The sequence below is a fragment of the Kluyveromyces lactis genome (assembly GCF_000002515.2).
Source record: "Kluyveromyces lactis strain NRRL Y-1140 chromosome A complete sequence".
In the NCBI taxonomy this organism is placed as follows: domain Eukaryota; kingdom Fungi; phylum Ascomycota; class Saccharomycetes; order Saccharomycetales; family Saccharomycetaceae; genus Kluyveromyces; species Kluyveromyces lactis.
In genome coordinates this window covers 17497-39834 of record NC_006037.1, presented here as the reverse complement: position 1 = coordinate 39834, position 22338 = coordinate 17497, and the positions used below count along the sequence as shown (strand labels likewise).

Here is a 22338-nt window from a genome sequence, read left to right as displayed (position 1 = left end):
TGCTGTGTTAACGTCTGTGTATAAACCTAGATGTGCTTGTACTCAAAGGTGGAGGCATTTTCGTAGTAGCATTGTTTGCAGTCAAAAAATCAGCATCGTCGTTATTTTCTGCAGGCTGATATATTGGCAAAGAGTGATTGTTACCATAACTCGTCCATGGGAAAAATGCGGTTCCGAACCAAAAGTGCTGCACGACTGGAAACTTATTTAAAACTTCTACCTTGTACATTTTAATCAAACCCTGTTGCATCTTGTGCCATGTATGAACACTCCTTGATATGTTGTAGAGTAGAGGAGAATGATTGGAAAATGGGCCCGATTTTACGACATTAATGAATCGTATTGATTTGCAAAATAGATTGCTAGAGCTGTTTTGTTCCATCAATCTAGTATTAGAAATATCCTTTGGTATTAAAGAAGTATTCACATCTAACAATTGAGTGGCTCCTAAAATGTATGAGAAATGAAAATGATCATCTAGCCCCCAAACGCCATGAGACCCAGCAGGTTCCAATTTATAGGTTAAGATTAGTTTCTGAATCACGTCGTAATATGAATTGAAACAATAAAGTAGCGCCGGCCCCTTTATTGTTTCAATTTTTAGCATATCCAAACAAATTATCACAGCTAAAAAGGACAATTCATGACCAGTTCCATAGTCAATTCTTTCCTTCGATCCAAATGCATTAGATATGTAATATGAAAGTTCTATGATGCTGTTGTTGTACTTTTCGGGCAATAACTCATGCAACCAATTCTCCAATTGGTTTTGAAACTTCGTTTGCCAATCTCTGTATGAAAGGTTTCCATATCTACTATGCATTCTCTCAGGAGGTGTCTCGTCTATCAAGGCAGACAGCCTTTTGAGTAGTTCCACTACGATATTAGTGAAAAAACTTTCTTTGATTGTATCTGGTATCTGCTGGCCCTTACAAAGCGTAATATACTTCTGCAAGTGATATTGTATTCTAACCATTGCGACTGAATTCTGGAAGTCAAGGGTACCCTGACTATCGAATATTCTTTTCTCTGGCATTGAGAACTTGGCGTTCTCATAATCAAAGTCCATCTCTTAGTTTCTTATCCCTTATTTATCACCGTTATATCATAACAACTCTCGATTTAATATTTGCAGCTTGAAATATGTGCGGGAGAATAATTAGAATGCAATATTTGATACGTCCTACAAGGAAGGTATTAGTTTTCAAGATCGCCTCCCCAAAAGTTACAAGAGAAACTGCTATTTCATATCCTTTCTTAGCATTTCAGTCTGTAGAATTCTAACTTTTTTTAAGCGTTCGCAGTACAGGCACTGAAATTGTGAAGTGATATGAAAACATATGATAAAAATAAAAAGCCAAAATAACCTTGAAAAACGATTATACTGCTATGTTTTCACACCAGAGAAAAGATTCCTAATACAAGTCACCAGTCACACATTTACTTTCTTTATCCGCGACACTAGCTTGTACCTGTGAAATAATTTTAACTTTTTGTATCACAGCTAATACTATTCTACTGAATTCACAGGACGAATATTTAATCCAACATCATTGAAATAACTATCAACTTAGCTTCAATCTCCGGTCGCAGACAAAGTATACTACAAGTGAGCCATTGAACATATTTAGACATGGAAGAACCTGGAAGAGGTATTTTGAATAAGAAACTAACTGATGATAAGCATCTGGCTGCGCCTCCAGCGTTTCCAACTATAAAGATAGAGGAACCAGAGCAAAGAGGTAGGTCCCGGAGTAAGACAAGAGATACCGGCATATCATCAAGCAGATCGATATCAAGGTCTGCGAGTCGAGTAAGTATAAAGGACCAAGCCTACCTGAAGTGGACAATATTGAATAAGGACCCTTCAGAAAGGTTACATTTGAAGGCCAAAAAAGGAAACACTAGAGATAGCGTATCTCCAGGACAAGAAAATGGTGGTGACGAGGATGAAGATGAAGATGAAGAGGAATTCATAGAAGATAGAGAAGACGATGGTGAGGTCAGTGAGGAGGAACAAGTGAGTGATGTAGAGAATGAAATAGAAATTGATGAACACATTGATTATGATTTAGGTTGTAAAGTTTTACCGAACTTTGTTACACCAATTACCCAAGTACTCGACTCTATGAAGCCATGGCTAGCGAAGAATGCTGAGATTAAAACAGAAGCAGACAAAAGAGATATCAAATTGGAAGAAATTCAACACGGAATACATAGAGCTGTCTATCATATGAGCAAAGGAGACAATATTACCGCCGCAACGAGCGAGAAAGGCCACTCGTTCGTTGTTTACTTGGATCAAATGGATGAATCTTTTGCTGAGAAAATATACGCCTTAGTTTACTCTTTCGGTTCTGTTTTCACTAATGGGGACACTTTGTACATCATAAACCAATGTGACGACGATACCAACGATATGCTATTTCAAATGAATCGAATTTGCGATCACATAGATTATTTATTCGAATGCACCAATGGAGTTGGAACCTTGGACAAAATTGACGTCCTAATATGTTCAATGTACCATCCATATCCGAAACAATTACTCACTGAGATGGCACATTCCTTGCAGCCATCGTCGATTATTATTCCGTTGCAAACGGTGTTGGCATCATTACAAAATTTCATAACTTCAGTACCGATGCTTGTGATTCGGAAGAAATTGAAGAGATCAAAGCGTAGAGGGATAGCTGACTGATATGCACTACTTCAACAAGCATATAGCCGTTACTATACACACATATATAAACGTAAACTAAAACTTAATACACGTGATCAGTAAAAACGCCATTGTCAATATGAAACGAAATAACAAATGCTACTGCTGCTGAACGAAAAAATTAAGGCAAACATACAGGGTAATTAGGACGAAATTCGTTCATCTATTGACTGAAGAGAAGGAGCAGCAACATAACCAAAATTTGTGGGGAAAGCCAATAGCAGGATCCGAAGATTGTGAAAACACTAATTTAAAAAAAAAGGCATGGAGATGGAGACGAGACATTTACTTGTCCAATTTTCACCAAGTGTGTATCTCGGGAGATATCGGATGACATGCAGCAAGCTCGGATTAGCGCGCAAGAGTGAGTTATTGGCCGGGTAATGTCATATACCGTAGTCTTTCCTTTCATCAAGAATTTAAAGTTTGGTACCCCTCATTCACTTCAGCGTACTGAGAGATTTTCCTACTGTTTGTTTGCATGGGGTTCAATCGCTAAAAACATTCGATCCACTAAAATTGACGAGCTTGCAATAAATCAAGCTGGCAACTTTCTTTCATGAACACCTGGACGTACACACACATCTCTTCCTATCGTGGCTATTTTTCCTATTTTTGCCTTATACCACAAGGATATAAAAAACCATTATACAGAATCGAAACATTCAAGTATTCCCCTACGACTTGCCTATTACGCGGTACATAGTAAAAATATAGCCTACCAATCGCAAACTATACAACTGTATGCATTGCTTGGTGAAACTTAAACAAACACGCTGAGGTAAATCATTGCACCTTGAATGCATTTTCTTGTCTTTATGCTATAAGCAATAAATGAGAAATGCCCCAGTACCGCCCCTCCGAACTGTCCAAAATTGTTCCAGAGTTGTTCCGATACAGGAATAGCAGCACCGGAGATAATCCAAGCAGAGCATCTCTCCATACCATCGGGGAAGTAACTCTAGCCATCGGAGGTTACCATCAGTTACGGTAGATTCTCCAGTGCCTAAAATTTCTCCACAAAGAAAACCAAGCGCAAAACACAAAACCAGCGCAAAACAAAACCCATCAACCCCAGACAAAAACTTCCTCGAACAATCTCTGCTTTTTTTAAACTGAGCTTGCCTGTAATACGCGCGTGGAGGTATCAATGAAAGGGCTACCTACCTGATTCTGTGCGCCTGAAAGGAATCGATGGTTGAAGGAGCAATGGAAAATCACTAAATACCATACCACTTGCTACCTGGACTTGAACTTTGCCACTAGCTCTTGAAAGGCAAATCAAATAATATAGACTTGAGAGAAAATATTCGAGATGCCTGGAGTGAAAGGGAAATAAGGAAACTGTTACCGATTCTTCTGGTTTGAATTCATCGCCGTAACGCTAATATGACACACTCTGTGCAAGATCTATGTAGCTTTCTTTTGTTGAGAGGATATGAGTAATAATACATAACCACAATTGCGATTTTCATAAACACTTATGATATATAAACAGGAACCATCATGCCTCGATTGCTGTTACTTTCAAATCTACCTGCTTCTTGGCTCAATTCTTTCCCCAGATTATTGAATCAGAGCTTTCCCTTTCCATATATCAAAGACATCCGATCTTTTTTTTTTTTTTTTTCGCTCCAATACTGAAATACTTCAAACCGTGAAAGTTTTGGTACACAAATCGAGAGAGCTCGGAAGTTTTTCAAATTAATTTCCTAAAAAAAAATTAATAAAGTTGAAATCGAAATCGAAGTCGAAATTTAGGACATACTTAAAGGATACGAATTCTTTCTTATATTGGAGAAGAGACTTAAATCTGATAAATCTGTCGAAAACTTGAGGAATTCACTCTTAAATTGAATACCTAATCAAACGTTGAACGACAGTCCTTTTTGGCGCGGTGACAAAATAAAAGGTCAAAAACTGGGTGGAATTATCATCAAGTATTTTTTTTCCTGTCTGATATATTATTATTCTCACGTTACTTGCGTCCACTTCCCCTAGAAATAATACTTCCATTCACGGACATACTCGAACACAGGGAGGACCAAAAAATATCGAGAGTACACGAATACACATACACACGCTCACAGTTTACAAACGATGTTTGCAGCTAAACGTGCCAGTAAGGTTTTGCTGGGATCAGCTGTGTCTGCTGCCGCAGTGTTTGGCGCTGTTTCCATGGTAAACCAGTCACGTGATACAAATACTTTGCAGAACGATGTGTCAGTGTCAACTATCAAGAAATCTAATGTAGACCTGCCATCTAGAGCCAATCTTTTGTCTAGGTTGTCCAAAACGGACAAGTTTGATGTATTGATTATCGGTGGTGGTGCTACTGGTACCGGTTGCGCTTTGGATGCTTCCACTAGAGGTTTGAACGTAGCCTTGGTTGAAATGAACGATTTTGCTTCTGGTACTTCTTCCAAATCTACCAAGATGGCTCATGGTGGTGTCAGATATTTGGAAAAAGCTTTCTGGGAACTATCGAAAGCCCAGTTAGATCTTGTTATAGAAGCTTTGAACGAAAGAGCACATATGTTGAACACTGCTCCTCATCTTTGTAAGATTTTACCTATCATGATTCCTGTTTACAACTATTGGCAAGTTCCTTACTTTTACGTCGGTACTAAAATGTACGATTTGTTCGCTGGTTCGCAAAATTTGAAATCCTCTTACTTATTGTCCCCTTCTAGAGCTTCAGAAGTAGCACCAATGCTAGATGCTTCTAAATTGAAGGCAGGTCTTGTTTATCATGATGGTAGTTTCAATGATTCTAGAATGAACAGCAGTTTGGCTATCACCGCTATAGAAAAGGGTGCTACTGTCTTAAACTACGTTCAAATCAAACAATTGGTAAAAAACAAGGAAACTGGTAAGGTAGAAGGTGCCATTGCTGTGGATCGCGAAACTGGAGATGAATATCAAATCAAGGCTAAGGTAGTTGTGAATGCAACAGGGCCTTACAGTGATCGTTTGTTACAAATGGATCAATCTCCAACTGGTTTGCCAGACGATTCTGTGCTACAAAAGATCAATGAAAATGCTACCGTCTCCACTAAGATTGCTGTTCCAAATCCAAAAATGGTTGTTCCAAGTGCCGGTGTCCATATTGTCTTGCCATCTTTCTACTGCCCAAAGGAAATCGGTCTATTAGATGCTCAAACTTCTGATGGTAGAGTTATGTTCTTCTTGCCATGGCAAGGGAAGGTTTTGGCTGGTACAACTGATATTCCAATGAAACAAATTCCAGAGAATCCAACTGCTACCGAAGCTGATATTCAAGATATCTTAAAGGAATTGCAACACTATATCAATTTCCCTGTTAAGAGAGAAGATGTTTTGAGTGCTTGGGCTGGTATCAGACCTTTAGTTAAAGATCCAAGAAAAGCTGACTCTGGTTCTGGATCTACTCAGCAATTGGTTAGATCTCATTTCTTGTTCACCTCTCCTTCCAATTTGGTGACAATTTCTGGTGGTAAATGGACCACTTACAGAGAGATGGCAGAAGAAACCATTGACGAAGTTGTTAAAGTAGGCCAATTTAACAGCAAACCTTGCGTAACTAAGAAATTGAAACTGGTCGGAGGTGAAAACTGGAACCCTAACTTGTCTGCTTTATTGTCCCAAAAATACCATCTTTCGAGTGCCATGTCTGAACATTTGGCAAACAACTATGGTACAAGAGCCCCTCTAATTTGTGAGTTATTCAATGAAGATCCAAGAAACAAACTTCCTGTTGCACTAGCTGGTCAAGAAAATGTTTCTGTATTTGGTCATGTTGATTATGACTCCTTCCGTTACCCTTACACTATTGGTGAACTAAAGTATAGTTTGAAATACGAATACGCAAGAAACTGTCTAGACTTCCTAATGAGAAGAACTAGATATGCCTTTTTAGATGCAAAACAAGCTTTGAATGCAGTAGAAGGTACTGTAAAAGTTATGGGAGATGAATTGGGCTGGGATTCCAAAAAGAGACAAGATGAAATTCAACAGGCAACCGAATACATTAAGACTTTCGGTGTCTAAACAAATGCGTGTATAATAATATACTAAGACATAGCACAACGTTTGAAATCCTATGTATTAATTAGATCATGATCTGTACTTTCATACTTTTGGTTTGAAGTTAACAACAACGTGTTCAAGATACCAAATGTGCTTACTTGATTCAAAGTGTAAATTCCTTACAAATAACTTAAGATCCGATTATTACATAGTAATTATCAGTACTCAGTCTGCTTGAATATATACATTGTGAATTGCAATGTGGCTGTTTAAATCGCACTTATGCGGAGCTTATAGCAATGCGTTTCCTCAATATAAACTGAAATATAATTTCTTTATAATGCAATAATTAAATGCTATGGATCCTTTCGTAGAATAATACATATACGTCCCCACTGGATATACTGGTGATGCCTCTATCAAAATCACCATGATTAAATTCTTTTTTTACAACCTCATCGTCAAAGTAGTACCATTTCTGCTGACCTTTCCGAATTTCGTGTGAAAGATGTTTGTTAACTAAAGATGTATAATGTCCGCTTACCAGATTTCCAAAATGATTAATAATACCATATAGACGATACCTTGCAATCTCATTGTTTTTAAGAACAACATCCAATATTAATGGGTAGTTAATCATCGTCTCGTTCTTCTTGGTTAAATCGTAAAAAAACCTAGACAAATGAATTACCAGAATATTGGGCATAGTAATGAAATTCAAAGTCTTAATCGTCGTCATTTTTTTAGATTTGATATGTAGCTTCTCTGGCTTTACGGAGTTACTTTTAAAGGGAGATAGTGATCTCTTACCTGATCTGGATGATGACAATTTGAAAAACTTAGATCGAGATTTATGATCACCGTTAACAGATAGAAAATTTTTCTTCTTCTTCTTGTCGACAGTCTCGTCAGAATTCATGGATCCATCCGAGGAATTTGAATGGGTTCCACATTTTGGACAGTCCCAGGCATTCTCACCGGTTAACAGTTCGTCTTGGGTATATAGATTGATACAGTCTTCCAACCGTATTATCTTTTTACTTCTAGAGAAAGTTTTAGGTGGAGGCATGGCTGGAATTGCCAAAGATAAAACGTAAAACGTAGAGTAATTGTAAGAAGTAAACCCGCACCGTTGACACTTCAAAGAATTTTCCATCTGACCTTGAAAAATATCGTCTATAGGGGAAAGTCCATTATTCTTCAAGCCTTCGTCGAACCATTTATCATATTCCTTATTATCAACCAGAAGCTTTTCGTCATCATGCAATAGGAGGTTGGGATAATCATTAGCCACCTTAGTTGGTTCGCTCAACTCATCATGCAAAGTATCCAGCAAGAATAGTAGAAACTCTTGGGTATCCTGTTGATCGGTGGGAATATGGAAGTCTGGTCTCAACATATGACATGCCTTAAGGAACCCATTAGGAACCACTGAACATCCACCGTTCAAATACATCTTTCTAAATAGTAAACTGAACCACTTCGATATGATAGTATTGCTACGTTTCGGGTTCAAGTAACGATGATACTTTCCACCTAAAAAGAGATCTCTGAATTGAGAACATCCAAAGAGACACTGTAGCATTGAGTTGATATAACATGTATTACCCATGTTCCTAAGTCCTGTTATTGATAATGACACAAACTCATTGGGACTCCTTTCAATAGTGGGAATAGAAAAGGGAACATGTAAGTGTTGAGTTTGTACAGTCCAATCATTTCTTTGAGGGGTACGAAGCTCTTTGGCAATAGACGGTTTTAATAGCGGGGCAGGAGAATTTATTGGTAAAGGTACTGGTGGTCTATTATAAACAATGGTGGGAGCGCTTAAAGGTGAACCGGGTAGCGGAGGTGGTGCCACTTTCGGAATTGGAGGTGTTGATGATATGAGTGTGTCATCATTGTGTTCCTTAGAGAGAATACTTGGACTGCTTTTAATGATATTGTCAGTTTGAACAGATGGTTTGCTTGCAGTTTTATCCGAAGGAGCTGATTTAGACTTTCTGAACAAGAAGAGACTTTTGTCAAACTCTGAGTCACGCAGCTGCTTATTCAAAAAAGCCTTCCATTGTTCGTACCCGCCTAACAATGATTTTGGAATAGCAGTTCCTGTCTTCTTGAATAGTAATTCAAAGAGTATTAACTCGTAATTGAAAGTGAGATGCATGAAACTTTTGTAATCCGTATAGTACACGATGTTGTCGTATTGACTTATTTTATCTAAGATTGGATTGGCAACTATCTTTTTAAGAGCTTCGAAAGATTCTAATGATGTGCCTTTTTCGGTATCAAAAAGGAGACATGGGTCAATATTTAAAAGGTTCGGAGCGACAAGATGATTGGATTCAAATCTTTTAGGAAGTCGCAAATCAATCAGTAAAAGATTCTCTCTACTTTCTGCATCCTTCAAAAGAGAAAAAAGGGCAAAACAATCAATGGTATTTTCTTGCTGGTGTCGAGCTAATCCAGTCGAAATGTTGTTGAGATCTTCTAACTCATCCCCCAGATAGACAGAGTGGTAAGAATCTTTTCTGTGGGTACGTGACCTATCAAAACTATCCATATTCTCTAACATTAGTGAAGAGTCATTCTGAGCATATAGCTTATGATGTTGTTCAGTCGGAAGGCTTTGATGTCTTGGCACTTTCCGTATTATCCCTGTGCGATCAAGAAGATCGGGTTTGTGAATGGAACCCAATAGTTTATCAGAAACTGAATCTAACGCATCGGTATCGTCTTGTTCTTTATATAAGTTCTCATCCAGCGAGATAGAGTTCAAAGAAGACGACTCAGTTGTTTTTGAACTCGCAATAGCTAGGTGTAATCTATCATTTGGATCAAGTTGTGGAGCTTTCCATTCGGTTGATGCGAAGGATTTATAATCGTCGTCAACAGATTTTTGATCCGCATTATTCAACTGCAAATTATGTAATTGGTACCTTATGATCGGTTCTTCCACCGAGAAAGCACGTTTCCTGGATGGGTCAAGGTGTTGCTTTGCGAGTATCTCCATGTTCTGATTGAGTACAGAATCAACTTTGTGCAGAACCATTAACAAAACATTCGACATGTTCAACTCATCTTGATATAGTTTCTTCAAATCAGAGTAAATGCTGTACGACTTGTTTCTAGCACTAAACTGTACAGATCCGGGAATGATTAGAAAGACATAGAAGGATCCAATCACATATTCGCACAAGCAATCTTCATATTTCTCAACGGATAAGGATTCACGATATGACTCAAATAAAGACTCAGCTTGTTCCAAAAGTTCTATAAGCTTTTCCAACTTAAGTTTTGCATAGTAATGTTTCACATCTTGGCTATACACTTCTTGCACGAATGACAGAAGTTCATCCGAATACTCCGGTGTGTACAGTCGCGACATAGATCGGATATAAAGTAAGATCTGCTTTTATCAAAGATTTCTCGGTATGCGAGCAAACAACAATGTCTTCTATTGACTCTTATTTTGCCCAGAACAGAATTAGGAATCGAAACATATAAGAGATGTTAGGTAGCAAAGTTTTCTTGCATTGTGTAGATCATATGAAGTATCCCTTTATTCATGTGATCAAAGCATCCTTTTCTATATTCATAAAATAATATTTTCTTGAACTTGAATTTGCCGTGCACTGACTTTCTATTTTTGGTGGGAAATTCGTAGATGTCGGTACATTATCTCAACAAAAAAAAAAAACTGATTAGTTCATGGAGGCAGTACTTTGAATTAAACATGGGCTATGTAAGAGTCATATACTCCTGAAAGTCCTGGTTCATCTTAATTCGACTATTCCTTTGTATTTTACGCAATTCGTTATCGTTATTAAGTATTTGCCTGAAAAATGGTATACAGCTTCTCTCGTTAATCAGGTTGTGACTCCTAAATTGTAAAGCTGATACTCTCTTGTTTGATAAGTTGTTAACAAAGCAGCATTATAAAATCAATATAAACTTTTGTTCGTCTTTACTTGAATATGTAAAAATACCTATCGCTGTATACTGTTTCGTAACTACCAGCCGATGTTTGCCAACCTTTTAGGGTTTTCGGAGTTCTTCAAGGATTCTATTGACAATCCACCCATTAGGTCACCCAAATCAGTTGACACTTTCAACAAAGTTTCTGCATCATCGTAATGGGTAGTAGCTTCCACAATTGCACGAGCTAGCTTTTCTGGGTCAGAAGATTTGAAGATACCTGACCCGACAAATACACCTTCACAACCCAATTGCATTAATAAAGCGGCATCGGCAGGAGTGGCAACACCACCGGCAGCAAAGTTCACAACTGGTAACTTCCCGTTATCCAAAACATACTTTAGTAACTCATAAGAAACACCAATAGATTCAGCGCGTTGCTTAATGAAATCTGTGTCATCACCGAGAGTATCTTGATATTCCTTAATTTCAGATTTAATCTTTTTGATATGCTTAACTGCTTCAGAAACATCACCAGTACCAGCTTCACCCTTGGTACGGATCATTGCTGCACCTTCTTCTATTCTTCTAAGTGCTTCACCGAGATCTTTTGCACCGCAAACAAATGGTACATTGAAATCGTTCTTCTTGATATGTCCTTTCCAGTCAGCAGGAGTCAAAACCTCACTTTCGTCAATGTAATCAATTTCTAAAGCTTGAAGGATTTGTGCTTCTACGAAATGGCCAATTCTAACCTTTGCCATAACTGGGATACTGACGCTGTTCATGATCTCTTTTATCATTTTTGGATCTGACATACGACACACTTTTCCTGATTTACGCATATCAGCAGGAATTTGCTCCAAGGCCATAACTGCACAGGCACCTGCCTTCTCAGCAATTATGGCTTGTTCAGCAGTGACAACATCCATTATCACCCCTCCCTTCAACATTTGAGCCAATCCACTTTTAACTTTGAAATCTGCCATATCTTAATATTCCTTAATACGTCTTTGTCGCTGTAATGATACTGCCAACAGCTTCCGTCAAGAAAAGAACGACAATAACCTAAACAAAAACTGAAAGCTTCCTTATAGTGAAGTACATTTCTTGCACAAGGCTATACTTATATACATCCAAATAACGGCGGAGCTCGCCATAGATAGACACAAGTGCTGAAGATTTCCCTGTTTAACATTGGAAGGATTCTCAAGTCTACACCTCGGGTTTGGAGTTTTGTTACAGTTTTTATTTCTGCCATGCTAAGGATTACCACCCAATAAGGCATGTGAATGCCATTGCCCACCATCACTGTGGGGCAGTTCGGATTTCGTGCAGATATTCACTCACGAACTGCGCAGTTTTGAATGCCTTTTAGACCTTTTTTCTCGGTACCTTTCGGTAAAAAGTAACAAAAATTGATCATAAAAGGAAGGCCCTTTACAGTTTGACTCATTCAAGTCAGATGCGAGATACTTACTTTAGAGGGATGAATCATCCATGCGAACAGAAAATCATTCAGGGTGCTTGGATCTCTCATCGAATGGCAATTCTGGGCAGCGTTCAAGTCAAATATCGTACTCTTAACGGCATCATATTAATTGCATACTGCTACGCCTTGTAAAGACCTTGTACATGATATAACCCATTGATGTTCTTTTACATAATCTATCTCGACTTAGAATATTCGTTTCACAGATACATACCATTAAGGAGGAAAGTAATAGATTGCTCGCCATTCCATATCGGTAATCATGCCGGTTGAAATTAAAAAGGCCATTCGATTATTATTTGCGTGCTTGGTATAAATTATAGAAGTGTCTAGCCCGTAGCATACATATATGATCTGGTCTTTTTTATCTATAAATTCTTGATAATCCGTCAAGCCTATTTTTTTCTTTATTCGATTTCCATTTGAATTTCAATTTACACCGTTTTTTGCCTTTTCATGGTTCTTTATGACACTGTGACGATGATGACAAAGCGTATTGGCGTATTAGCTCTACAAGGAGCGTTTGCAGAACACATTGCCCTTTTGAATAAAGCCATTGAAGATAATAAACATGATATAGAAGTAATAACAGTTAAGACTGCTCCACAGCTTTCCTCCTGTGATTCTTTAATTATACCTGGTGGTGAATCTACGACAATCTCGCTAATTGCGAAAAGAACAGGACTTTTTGATTCCTTGATTGAATTCGTTCACGACCCCACTAAAACGGTGTGGGGGACCTGTGCTGGATTGATTTTTTTAGCTAAACAACTCAGCAATGAGTCGAGCTTGGTAAATTCGCTCGACCTGTTAAAGGTAAAGGTGAGAAGAAATGCGTTTGGTCGTCAGGCTGAATCGTTCATCGAAACATGTGACTTTTCTTCATTTATTCCTGATTGCACAGGTTTCCAAGTCTACTTCATTAGAGCCCCAATTATAGAAGAGATATTATCTCAGGATGATGTAGAGACATTGTACACTTTAAAAGATGGATCAATAGTGGCAGTCAGTCAACAAGGACGCATTCTAGGAACGTCTTTCCATCCAGAATTGTCCGATAATGATGCCAGATTCCACAACTATTTTATTCAGAAATTTGTTCTAAACAATTGATGCAAATAAATATCTATCGTTTGTATGTATTAAGTCTGAATAAACGCTGAATTCAGAACGAAATTCTTTTATCCAATTCGCCCCTTTGCGTCATTAATTATTCAATAATAAATGCGTTTAAGAAAAAAAGAAAAAATTGACACTGACGGGATTCGAACCCGTGTCACTCCCTCGCCTATGATCCTGAAGATCATTGTTATGGAAGGGGAGTATCCTAAACCACTAGACTACAGTGTCCAATGCCTGTTCAGTGTTGGAGCAGATTCTCAATATACCTTATTGTTGATGTGGCTGGTATTTCCAGTCACGTGCTGTTAAATTAAGATCTTTGGTATCTGATGAATCCATAGCGTTTATTAGCTATATATCCAGTAGTGTATGTTGATGCACCTGGGGATCTGGCATGACTGTATTGATGGTCCTTGTCCAGATCTAATGCCTCCTTATATAATAATTCAGATTAGTTAATGATATTTCATTCCGAAACACCCGTTATGTATCATCTTGATACTTAACCGCCTATTACATTGGTAGTTACCCGATCATAGTTTATGATCCATTTAAACACTTACATCGGAAAGCAGCTAACTTCGTATCAAGCCTTAGTAAAGACGAGCGTACATTGGATCCATTTAAATACTTTGAACATTTCGAAGAAGGAAGCTTACCGTTGCATTTAAGTTAGCATGTTAGGGTAACGAGTTGAAATTTGTTTATGTTATACACTGTCTATGAAACGCGTCCTTCTTTAATAAAAAAAAATGAATATCATAAACACATACAAAATTATACAAAACAAGTTAAGTTTACGCGTCCTGTATCAGAAAGCTCTAGGAATAAGAGTAATTACAAGGGCAAGAAGACAGACTACAACACTGTTGAAATGGTTCACATCAAAACTGTTATAATCAGTGGCTTCAAGACTTACAAGAATCGGACCGTGGTGGAGAATTTTTCACCCCATCACAATGTTGTTGTCGGTTCCAACGGTTCTGGTAAGTCGAACTTCTTTGCAGCTATTAGGTTCGTCTTAAGCGAAGAGAATTCAAACTTAAAACGTGAAGATAGGAAGGGTTTTATCTACCAAGGTGCAGGGCAAGTAATGAGTGCATTCGTTGAAATTATCTTTGATGATCCTGAGAACTTAATGCTTGCACCGTTAAGAAACGATACTGGAGAGGTCAGAATTAGAAGGACAGTGGGATTGAAGAAGGATGAATACATGATTAATGACAAGAACTCAACAAGACAAGACGTTAGAAGAGTTTTAGAAAATGTAGGATTTTCAACTTCGAATCCTTACAACATTGTTCCGCAAGGGCGAATAATATCCTTGACCAACGCGAAAGATTTAGAACGGCTGCATCTATTAGAGGACGTTGTAGGTGCAAAATCATTCGAAAACAAACTGAAAGAGTCTTTGAAAAAGATGGAGGCAGCAGAGAGAGATAGAACGAAAATCACTAATGAATTAAACGAACTTGACAAACGGTTGAGCGAATTGTCCGATGAAAAGGAAGAATTGGAAAAGTACAACAATCTAAATAGAGATCGAAAAGTTTTACAGTTTTGCTTATACGATAGGGAATTGAACGATATTACGAACCAAATTGAACAACTTGAAGGTGAGTACAATTCAATTATTGAAAATTCTTCTGAGTATGTTAACGAATTGGAAAAAAGAGAAGTGCTTGCAGTAGAGCTCAACAAGAGAATGAATTCTTTAGAAAGTGAGATTAAAATAAAACAGTCTACTGATCTACCACAGTTAAAGGCATCGAAGCTAGAAGTTGCTGGGGAATTGGCGGATTTAGACACTAGGTTAAACGATATTCAAATGCAATTGGATGCTTCACAAGCGCATTTGGAATCAAATGTCAAAGAAATCGGAGAAGTAAAGAAACAAATTGAGATTAACTGCTCGTCAATTGCCGAGGTACAACCAAAATTCCAAAAACTATCAAATGAAGCAGAAATCTTAAAAGTAGAAATCGAGAAACTCACAAAGAGGCAAAGAGAATTATTATCAAAAAAAGGGAAGTATGAAGATTTTCGTACGGTAAACGAAAGAAATGACTGGATCCAAGAACAAATTAACTTATTAAACCAGTCGCTGAATAAATCTAATATATTAAAAGATCAACTGACTAGCCAACTTAGTACACTACAGCATGATTTAGAGAATTTAAATGCTGAAATTGAAGACCTAGCCGATTCAGTAAATGGAATGGGATCTGTTGCTCAGCAGGAAGACTTGCAAAATAAAGTAACACAAGCCAAGAAGGAATATTTGACGAAAATCGATCAAAGAAAACAGCTATGGAGAACTGAACAAAGACTACAAACAATTTCCACCTCTCTCGATAATGATGTCAAAAGGTTTGAGTCAGATATGAATGAAACAATTGATCGTTCTTTAGCACTTGGTCTACAAAATGTCAATGACATTGTTAATAGGTTAAATTTACATGAGCATGTTTTTGGCCCTGTAGGCGAGTTGATAAAGGTAAGCGATAAATACAAAATATGTGCAGAAGTCGTGGGAGGCAACTCCCTTTTCAATGTTGTTGTTGACAATGAAGAGACCGCAAGTTTATTAATTAAGGAATTGTTTGCAACGAAAGGTGGAAGGGTAACATTTATTCCTCTCAATAAGTTGCATGTGGATACCAACTTTACGTATCCAAATAACTTGGAGAAAAATCAATGTACACCTCTAATCAAAAAGATCAAGTATGACGTGAAATTTGAGAAAGTGATCAAGCAGGTTTTTGGCCGAACTCTTGTCGTTAAATCCTTGATTGATGGTGCTTCCCTTGCCAAAGAATACAAACTAAATGCTATAACTTTAGACGGTGATCGTGCAGACAGTAAAGGTGTTTTATCTGGTGGTTACTTGGATCAGTACAAGAGTAATAGACTGGATACTTTACGAGACTTCAAACAATCGAAAAGAGAATATAAAAAAATTCAAGTAGAGCTTCAAGAGATTAAACAGGCGCTCCAGAGTATCGAACAGGAAATTGATGGCCTAAACAATGTTGTTAAGGATGCTGCAGCAGAGAGAGATGCGTATGAAGCAGGCATAGAAAAGGCTAGGAGTCAGTTGAAAGCAAAGCTGTCTCAGAAAATTACGATTGATGACTCTATAAAAGCTTTGAAGGCGAGACTAAACAAAATCGATACGGAGCTTGAACAATGTAGAGAACGTACAAATGCCTTTGCTGCGGATATATCTAAACCATTTGTTAATGAACTAGATGCAGATGAAAAAGCCGAGTTACTTGCTATATCCAATAGCATTCAAACGAAAGAAACGTCTTTGAATTTCAATTTGTCAACTTTGAATGAACTTTCTTCTAAGTTAGACGAGCTCAACGCTGAATTAAATTCAAAGCTACTTCCTAAGTTACATGAGCTGGAGCGAAAGCCCTCTTCTTCACACAGTTTACAAATCAGTCAGATCAACAACCAAATGGAACTTGTTCTGATGGAGAAACAAACTGTGACAAGGACAAAAGAACAAGTAGAATCTGAATTATCAGTACTAGACAGCAGTATCAAATCCCTTAGAGGAGAGAAAGCAACCCTTCAAAAGGATTTAGATAAAGCCAACTCACAACAACGATCACTAGTCAAAAGGATTACGAACTTTCAGAAGAATGCAGAAAAAGTTTTATTGAAAAAGTCAACTCTGAACTCAAGAAAGGAGGAATTGCAACAATTGATTAGGGAGGTAGGGCTATTAGCAGAAGAATCCTTAAAAAAATATAAACCACTTGCTAGTGATGAAATTCTCAAGAAATTGAACACTACTACCGGGCATTTATCAAAAATGACTAATGTAAACAAGCGAGCATCTGAAAATTACACCAGGTTTGAAGATAAGAGAGGCGAGCTCACTTCAAGAGCTGAAGAACTAGATGAATCAAAGCAGTCTATTGAAAATTTGATTGACCAATTGAAGGAACAGAAGATCACTGCTATAGAAAAAACCTTCAATAAAGTCGCTGACAACTTCAGTCGTGTCTTTGCGACTTTGGTCCCCAGAGGAATTGGCAAGTTAATTATCAATCATCGTAAAAACACAGATAACTCGGAAGTATCAACTAAAAAACGTAGAAGAGGGGCCAGGCAGGAACAAAACTCAGCAGAGGCATTGAATGAGAGCAAATATACAGGAGTTTCAATTCAAGTGTCCTTCAACTCGAAGAAAGATGAACAGTTGCGTGTGGAACAATTATCTGGCGGTCAAAAAACTGTTTGTGCTATTGCCTTAATACTTGCAATCCAAATGGTTGACCCTGCTCCTTTCTATCTGTTTGATGAAATTGATGCCGCTTTGGACAAGCAATATCGGATAGCTGTGGCAAGAACCATCAAAAACCTCTCTGACACAGCTCAATTTATTTGTACGACATTCAGGACAGATATGATCAATGTTGCAGACACATTCTTCAGAGTGAAGTTTGAAAATAAAGTCTCCACCGTCACGGAGGTGTCTAGACAAGATGCAGTGAATTTTAGCAGAGGTAATAATAAAATGGAAGAGCTGTGATATTGTTTACTATTCAATGCAGATATAGCTATATAAGTAATGCACAATATAATTGGTTTTTTATCATATGTGAAAACTATTGCAATATGATGCCATTAGCCTTTACATTTACGACCTTACGCCGATTATACTACGTTTTGTAGAGTCAAACCTTATCGATGCAGTTTCCTAGTTGAGACCATAAATACTTTGAGTTTCACCTCAATATAATCTCGTTCTGAGGATACATATTGGAATTTCTGTGCATAAAATCCAGTTCGTTTATGATACTAGCTATGTCTGAAGATGTATATATATATATATACATATGGTTTGCAATCATAGGGAAGTGGGGTTTTGAACGCATCTGTTGAGACTCTTGCTTTCATGCGCCAGTTCTTTCAGTAGAACTCTCTCTTGCCTGAAAGAGCTTAGTACAGTAACACTAGTTACCGCATTTGTAGGTTCCAAATATAACCTGAAACCTCGTATTTTTCGATTTTTTATCATTATCCAAGGATGGCGCTTGTTAAACCACTTTATCCATTGTCAGATAGAAAACATTAAATGATGCTATGGCAATACGGAGTTATATAGTAGAGAAAACTTGTTGTGCGCTCTCAATTGTCTTTCAGGACAAAAGTTCGAATCAGCAGATAACTTGAGATCAGAACGTGCACCATCGCTTGTATGTAAGGAACCATTTTTAGAATGAGGCGCCATTCGCTTTGGCTTTGTCTTTTGAAGTTGAGTAAGACTCTTCCCTTTTGATAGTCTCCAACCACTTTGCTATATTTGGATACTCTTCGGTTCTGGCGAATTGCCTCTCGAAAGCCATTTCCAAGGGGAACGATAATAAAATGTCAGCAGCACTGAGTTTACCTCCGACCAAGTATCCGTCATTTTGCTCAATTTCGGTCTCAATGAAATCTAGCTGGTTTTTCACCTCTCCCCGAGAATACTTTTCACTGATTTTGTCGGCGAATTTCTTGGTAATGTAAGAGAAGGGGAATGGCACAGGAGCCTCTTTAGCCTTTGAAAGGAGGAATTCAATGAATAAAGGTGGTTGAAGCGAACCTTCAGCGTAGTGTAGATAATATTTGATCTTTTCGGCCTTCTGTTGATCTGCATTGTTAAGAATTCCTTCCTTGTCGAAATTTTCTAAAATATACTGGAAAATATAACCCGATTCCGCAAGGATATCCTTTCTGTCAGAACTCTTATAATCTATCTCCAAAATTGGTGCTCTACCCAATGGATGGATCTTCTTTAATTCCTCTGGTGCTCTAAATTGTTCATTTCTTTTGTAGGGAACGATTTCATAGTCGAGTTTCAAATGATCTAACAACCATAGAACCCTGAAGGCCCTCGATTGGTTTAGCCAATGGACTTTAATAACGTTTGTGCTCATTTCAGACTATGTGGGATGCGTGTATCTGAGTAACTTTTAACTAGACAGCGTTTTTTGGAAATTAATCATAAAGTGCGATGCATTTAATATTTGTTTTCTTTTAAGGAACATGTTATCATCTTAGCAAAATCATCGATTATAGTGAGCAAAGATGATTGCTTTCTTTTTTTAGCCCCCCTTTGCTATTTTGCCCGACTGGGAGCAGGACACAATTTGAAGTAATCACGTGACTTACAAAGGATATAGAGTACTGAGGAAGAAAAGCGAACACACCGCCGATTTGCTATCAAATGGAAACGGGCTTCATTCTGATGTTGTGCGGCTGCGACCTCGAAAATAAGCCATCAAAAAGTGATTACTACCGTACGAGGTTTGAATCGGCTATAATGACAGAAAGTCAACCCGCATAATCCCACACACTTTTTTGTTTGTCCATACATATATATGTGTTCTTTTAGTTGCGAATGATTCTCAGCTCACGTGACTTTCGTTGTTCCCCGTAAAAAAAAATATTAACTTCATTGCTGATAATCCCTGTTTGCTTTGCACCCTTTGTACTGTGTCGTAAAACTTCCCGTCTGTCCTATAATTCTTCCGAATTTGCGTGGGACTATTTTCAGCGCCCCGCTCTTGAAAGAAAAATGGGCAGAACGGGAACTGGAAGGGGACACAGAATTATCCCTAATCGTCATCGGTTCCGGTTCTTACCTTTTTTTTTTAATTTTCCTACCCTCTCAATTTCCCAAACCGGCTGGTATGTTGGCTTTTCTGGAACAGCCAATCACCTCAGCAAAGTAAGGCTGGCAAGGAAATAGGCAAAATTTGTTGGTCACCTCAGTAACAACGTTGTAGCCCAATTCTCAGGATTTGAACCGTGATCACAGCCTGTTGTAAAGGCTCGTTTGCAGTTTAGCGGGTTATTCTGATGCTGCTTTGTAATCATACGGCTATTGTTATTGAAGCTCATCCCGTCGCTATAAATTTCTTTCGAGCAGTAGTAGAGTTCGGCACTTGTAAAAGATCGGAAGATACGAAACGGACTTGATTCAAAAACCAGAGGGGTAATTCCTATTTGGGATTCGAAGTCCACAAACTCCGACAATTTCTTGAGTTACCATGCTATAATTCTGGGATGATCAATAATGATTGAAAAGAAAGCGGTTGACAGAAAGAACTTTCGGTACAGAAACTCAGTGCGCGATACAACGGAGAGGGTTAAACAAGGAGTGTTCGTGAGGAGAAATGCACTGTAACTTGCTTGCGATATAAGCATGAAATGCTGACGTTAAGACTTAAGATGGCATATGGTTTGAGACTTGAAAGCGTATATAAAGACATAATGTGCTGAAGTTCCGTCATTCTATACATTAAGAACAGAATGAATGAATAACTCTTGGATACAACAGCAATAGAGAGCTCCAGTTCAATATTTAGTACTTTTGGGATTATCCATCTTCACTGACCTTCCAGTACAAAATATTCGCGTGAGACATACTTTCAAAGACCAAAAGAAACAAAAGAGAATATAATGTCAGACCAGTCCCTAAATGAAAAATCGGGGGATCATTTCGAGAATCAGATGCGTATGGCAAACCACGATCCATCAGAATCTTCTGCGTACGATGATTTGGAATTGCAAAAGATTCATACTGGCGGTGACAATCACGAATTCGTTTTCATCGGTCGTCAAAAGTTCTTGAAGGAAGATTTATTTACTGCTTTTGGTGGTACCTTGAACCCTGGGCTAGCGCCACCTTCAACACATAAATTCGCTAATCCTGCCCCATTAGGGTTATCGGCTTTTGCTTTGACTACATTCGTACTTTCAATGTTCAATGCCAGGGCAATGGGAATCACGATACCGAATGTTGTTGTCGGTTCAGCCGCATTTTATGGCGGTTTGGTTCAGCTAATTGCAGGGATTTGGGAAATAGCGTTGGAAAACACATTTGGTGGTACTGCACTAAGTTCATTTGGTGGATTTTGGATGTCATTTTCTGCGTTATACATCCCATTCTTCGGTGTAGCCGATGCCTATAAAGAACACCCAGAACAGTTCTCTTCTGCAGTGGGATTCTTTTTGCTAGGATGGGCAATCTTCACTGCTGGTATGACGGTGTGTACAATGAAATCTACTGTTGCATTCTTCTCGTTGTTCTTCTTTTTGACTATTACTTTCCTTCTTCTATCTATTGGTGAATTTGCACAGAATACCAACGTCACAAGGGCAGGTGGTGTCGTTGGTGTAATAGTCGCTTTCATTGCCTGGTACGACGCATTCGCAGGTGTCGCTACGAAAGAAAACTCATATGTCACTGTGCGTCCTTTACCTTTACCTAAACCCCATCACACATTGTTTTGATCTTGCCTTAGATACATCTGATTTCATTATAGCATTGATTGCAGCTAACTGGAAATGTGTACATTTAAAAAATCAAGATTCAGTATTTATTCATATATTTACTCATATATCTACTCATTCAGGATGACACGGAAGTCTTGCTACGATTTTCTGCAAATCGGCCGTCGTACCAAACATGGGTAGAATTGAAAAGAATACTTGCATTCAACGGTTTAACCACCAAATACTAGCATTGAGCACAGTTGCATAACTTACCCAAGATAAGTATGGGACCATAAGCCACCCAGCAGTAGGGTCGACAAGTGTGAACACCGACCATGTTTTGTAAATAGAAAACCATAACGCAGTTACTTCAATTAGTCCAAGACCCGGTGATTTGAGACCAAAGAAGAGATAGCTCCAGAGCATGTTTAAACCAAATTGAACAGCAAAATGTTTGAGGCCTGTTGCTGCTAGTTTATTACCCTTACTAGCGTGTGACCATACTATACCAGCAGCAATACCCATGACCAAATACAAGGATGACCAAGCAATTGGGAAAAGCTTGTTTGGTGGTGTAAACCATGGTTTAATGAGAGTAGGGTACCATGTGTTAACGCTGGTTCTGGTCACCAAACCTGATGAGTATCCAAATGAAAGTGTTGTTGCAACAGATGCGAGGATCTTGACAGGGCTATATAGTTCAAACATATTGTCTTGGCTCAGTTTTGCTTTAGGATTTCTGAGAAAGAATAGACTCTTAGCGTTAGCTTAAGAGGCAACCTTAGAATGATCA

At 38.2% G+C, this 22338-nt stretch overlaps 10 protein-coding genes and 1 non-coding gene across 11 annotated transcripts; 5 read left to right on the top strand and 6 right to left on the bottom strand.

The window, feature by feature from the left end:
* Positions 1-7: 7 nt before the first annotated feature.
* On the bottom strand, positions 8-1069 carry RRD1 (peptidylprolyl isomerase RRD1; the record flags this gene model as incomplete). Its single annotated transcript, XM_451018.1, has 1 exon — positions 8-1069. One exon carries the CDS (start codon positions 1067-1069, stop codon positions 8-10), a length of 1062 nt encoding a protein of 353 aa, XP_451018.1.
* Positions 1070-1633: 564 nt separating this feature from the next.
* On the top strand, positions 1634-2701 carry IMP21 (Imp21p; the record flags this gene model as incomplete). Its single annotated transcript, XM_451017.1, has 1 exon — positions 1634-2701. The coding sequence occupies one exon, from the start codon at positions 1634-1636 to the stop codon at positions 2699-2701; it is 1068 nt and encodes a 355-aa protein (XP_451017.1).
* Positions 2702-4822: 2121 nt separating this feature from the next.
* GUT2 (glycerol-3-phosphate dehydrogenase) lies at positions 4823-6751 on the top strand (the record flags this gene model as incomplete). Its single annotated transcript, XM_451016.1, has 1 exon — positions 4823-6751. One exon carries the CDS (start codon positions 4823-4825, stop codon positions 6749-6751), a length of 1929 nt encoding a protein of 642 aa, XP_451016.1.
* Positions 6752-7079: 328 nt separating this feature from the next.
* Positions 7080-10118, bottom strand: UBP7 (ubiquitin-specific protease UBP7; the record flags this gene model as incomplete). The annotated part of the gene is made up of 1 exon (XM_451015.1): positions 7080-10118. One exon carries the CDS (start codon positions 10116-10118, stop codon positions 7080-7082), a length of 3039 nt encoding a protein of 1012 aa, XP_451015.1.
* Positions 10119-10743: 625 nt separating this feature from the next.
* KLLA0_A00374g (pyridoxal 5'-phosphate synthase subunit PdxS) lies at positions 10744-11637 on the bottom strand (the record flags this gene model as incomplete). Its single annotated transcript, XM_451014.1, has 1 exon — positions 10744-11637. One exon carries the CDS (start codon positions 11635-11637, stop codon positions 10744-10746), a length of 894 nt encoding a protein of 297 aa, XP_451014.1.
* A 959-nt stretch (positions 11638-12596) lies between these two features.
* On the top strand, positions 12597-13253 carry KLLA0_A00352g (pyridoxal 5'-phosphate synthase subunit PdxT; the record flags this gene model as incomplete). Its single annotated transcript, XM_451013.1, has 1 exon — positions 12597-13253. One exon carries the CDS (start codon positions 12597-12599, stop codon positions 13251-13253), a length of 657 nt encoding a protein of 218 aa, XP_451013.1.
* A 137-nt stretch (positions 13254-13390) lies between these two features.
* On the bottom strand, positions 13391-13490 carry KLLA0_A00308r. Its single transcript has 2 exons — positions 13452-13490; positions 13391-13426 (listed from the first exon to the last, which is right to left on the bottom strand). It is a non-coding gene; the product is annotated as a tRNA-Gly (tRNA).
* A 646-nt stretch (positions 13491-14136) lies between these two features.
* On the top strand, positions 14137-17811 carry SMC3 (cohesin subunit SMC3; the record flags this gene model as incomplete). The annotated part of the gene is made up of 1 exon (XM_451012.2): positions 14137-17811. The coding sequence occupies one exon, from the start codon at positions 14137-14139 to the stop codon at positions 17809-17811; it is 3675 nt and encodes a 1224-aa protein (XP_451012.2).
* A 685-nt stretch (positions 17812-18496) lies between these two features.
* On the bottom strand, positions 18497-19201 carry GTT1 (bifunctional glutathione transferase/peroxidase; the record flags this gene model as incomplete). The annotated part of the gene is made up of 1 exon (XM_451011.1): positions 18497-19201. One exon carries the CDS (start codon positions 19199-19201, stop codon positions 18497-18499), a length of 705 nt encoding a protein of 234 aa, XP_451011.1.
* Positions 19202-20729: 1528 nt separating this feature from the next.
* Positions 20730-21563, top strand: KLLA0_A00242g (acetate uptake transporter family protein; the record flags this gene model as incomplete). The annotated part of the gene is made up of 1 exon (XM_451010.1): positions 20730-21563. The coding sequence occupies one exon, from the start codon at positions 20730-20732 to the stop codon at positions 21561-21563; it is 834 nt and encodes a 277-aa protein (XP_451010.1).
* A 204-nt stretch (positions 21564-21767) lies between these two features.
* On the bottom strand, positions 21768-22253 carry KLLA0_A00220g (TspO/MBR family protein; the record flags this gene model as incomplete). Its single annotated transcript, XM_451009.1, has 1 exon — positions 21768-22253. The coding sequence occupies one exon, from the start codon at positions 22251-22253 to the stop codon at positions 21768-21770; it is 486 nt and encodes a 161-aa protein (XP_451009.1).
* Positions 22254-22338: the final 85 nt, after the last annotated feature.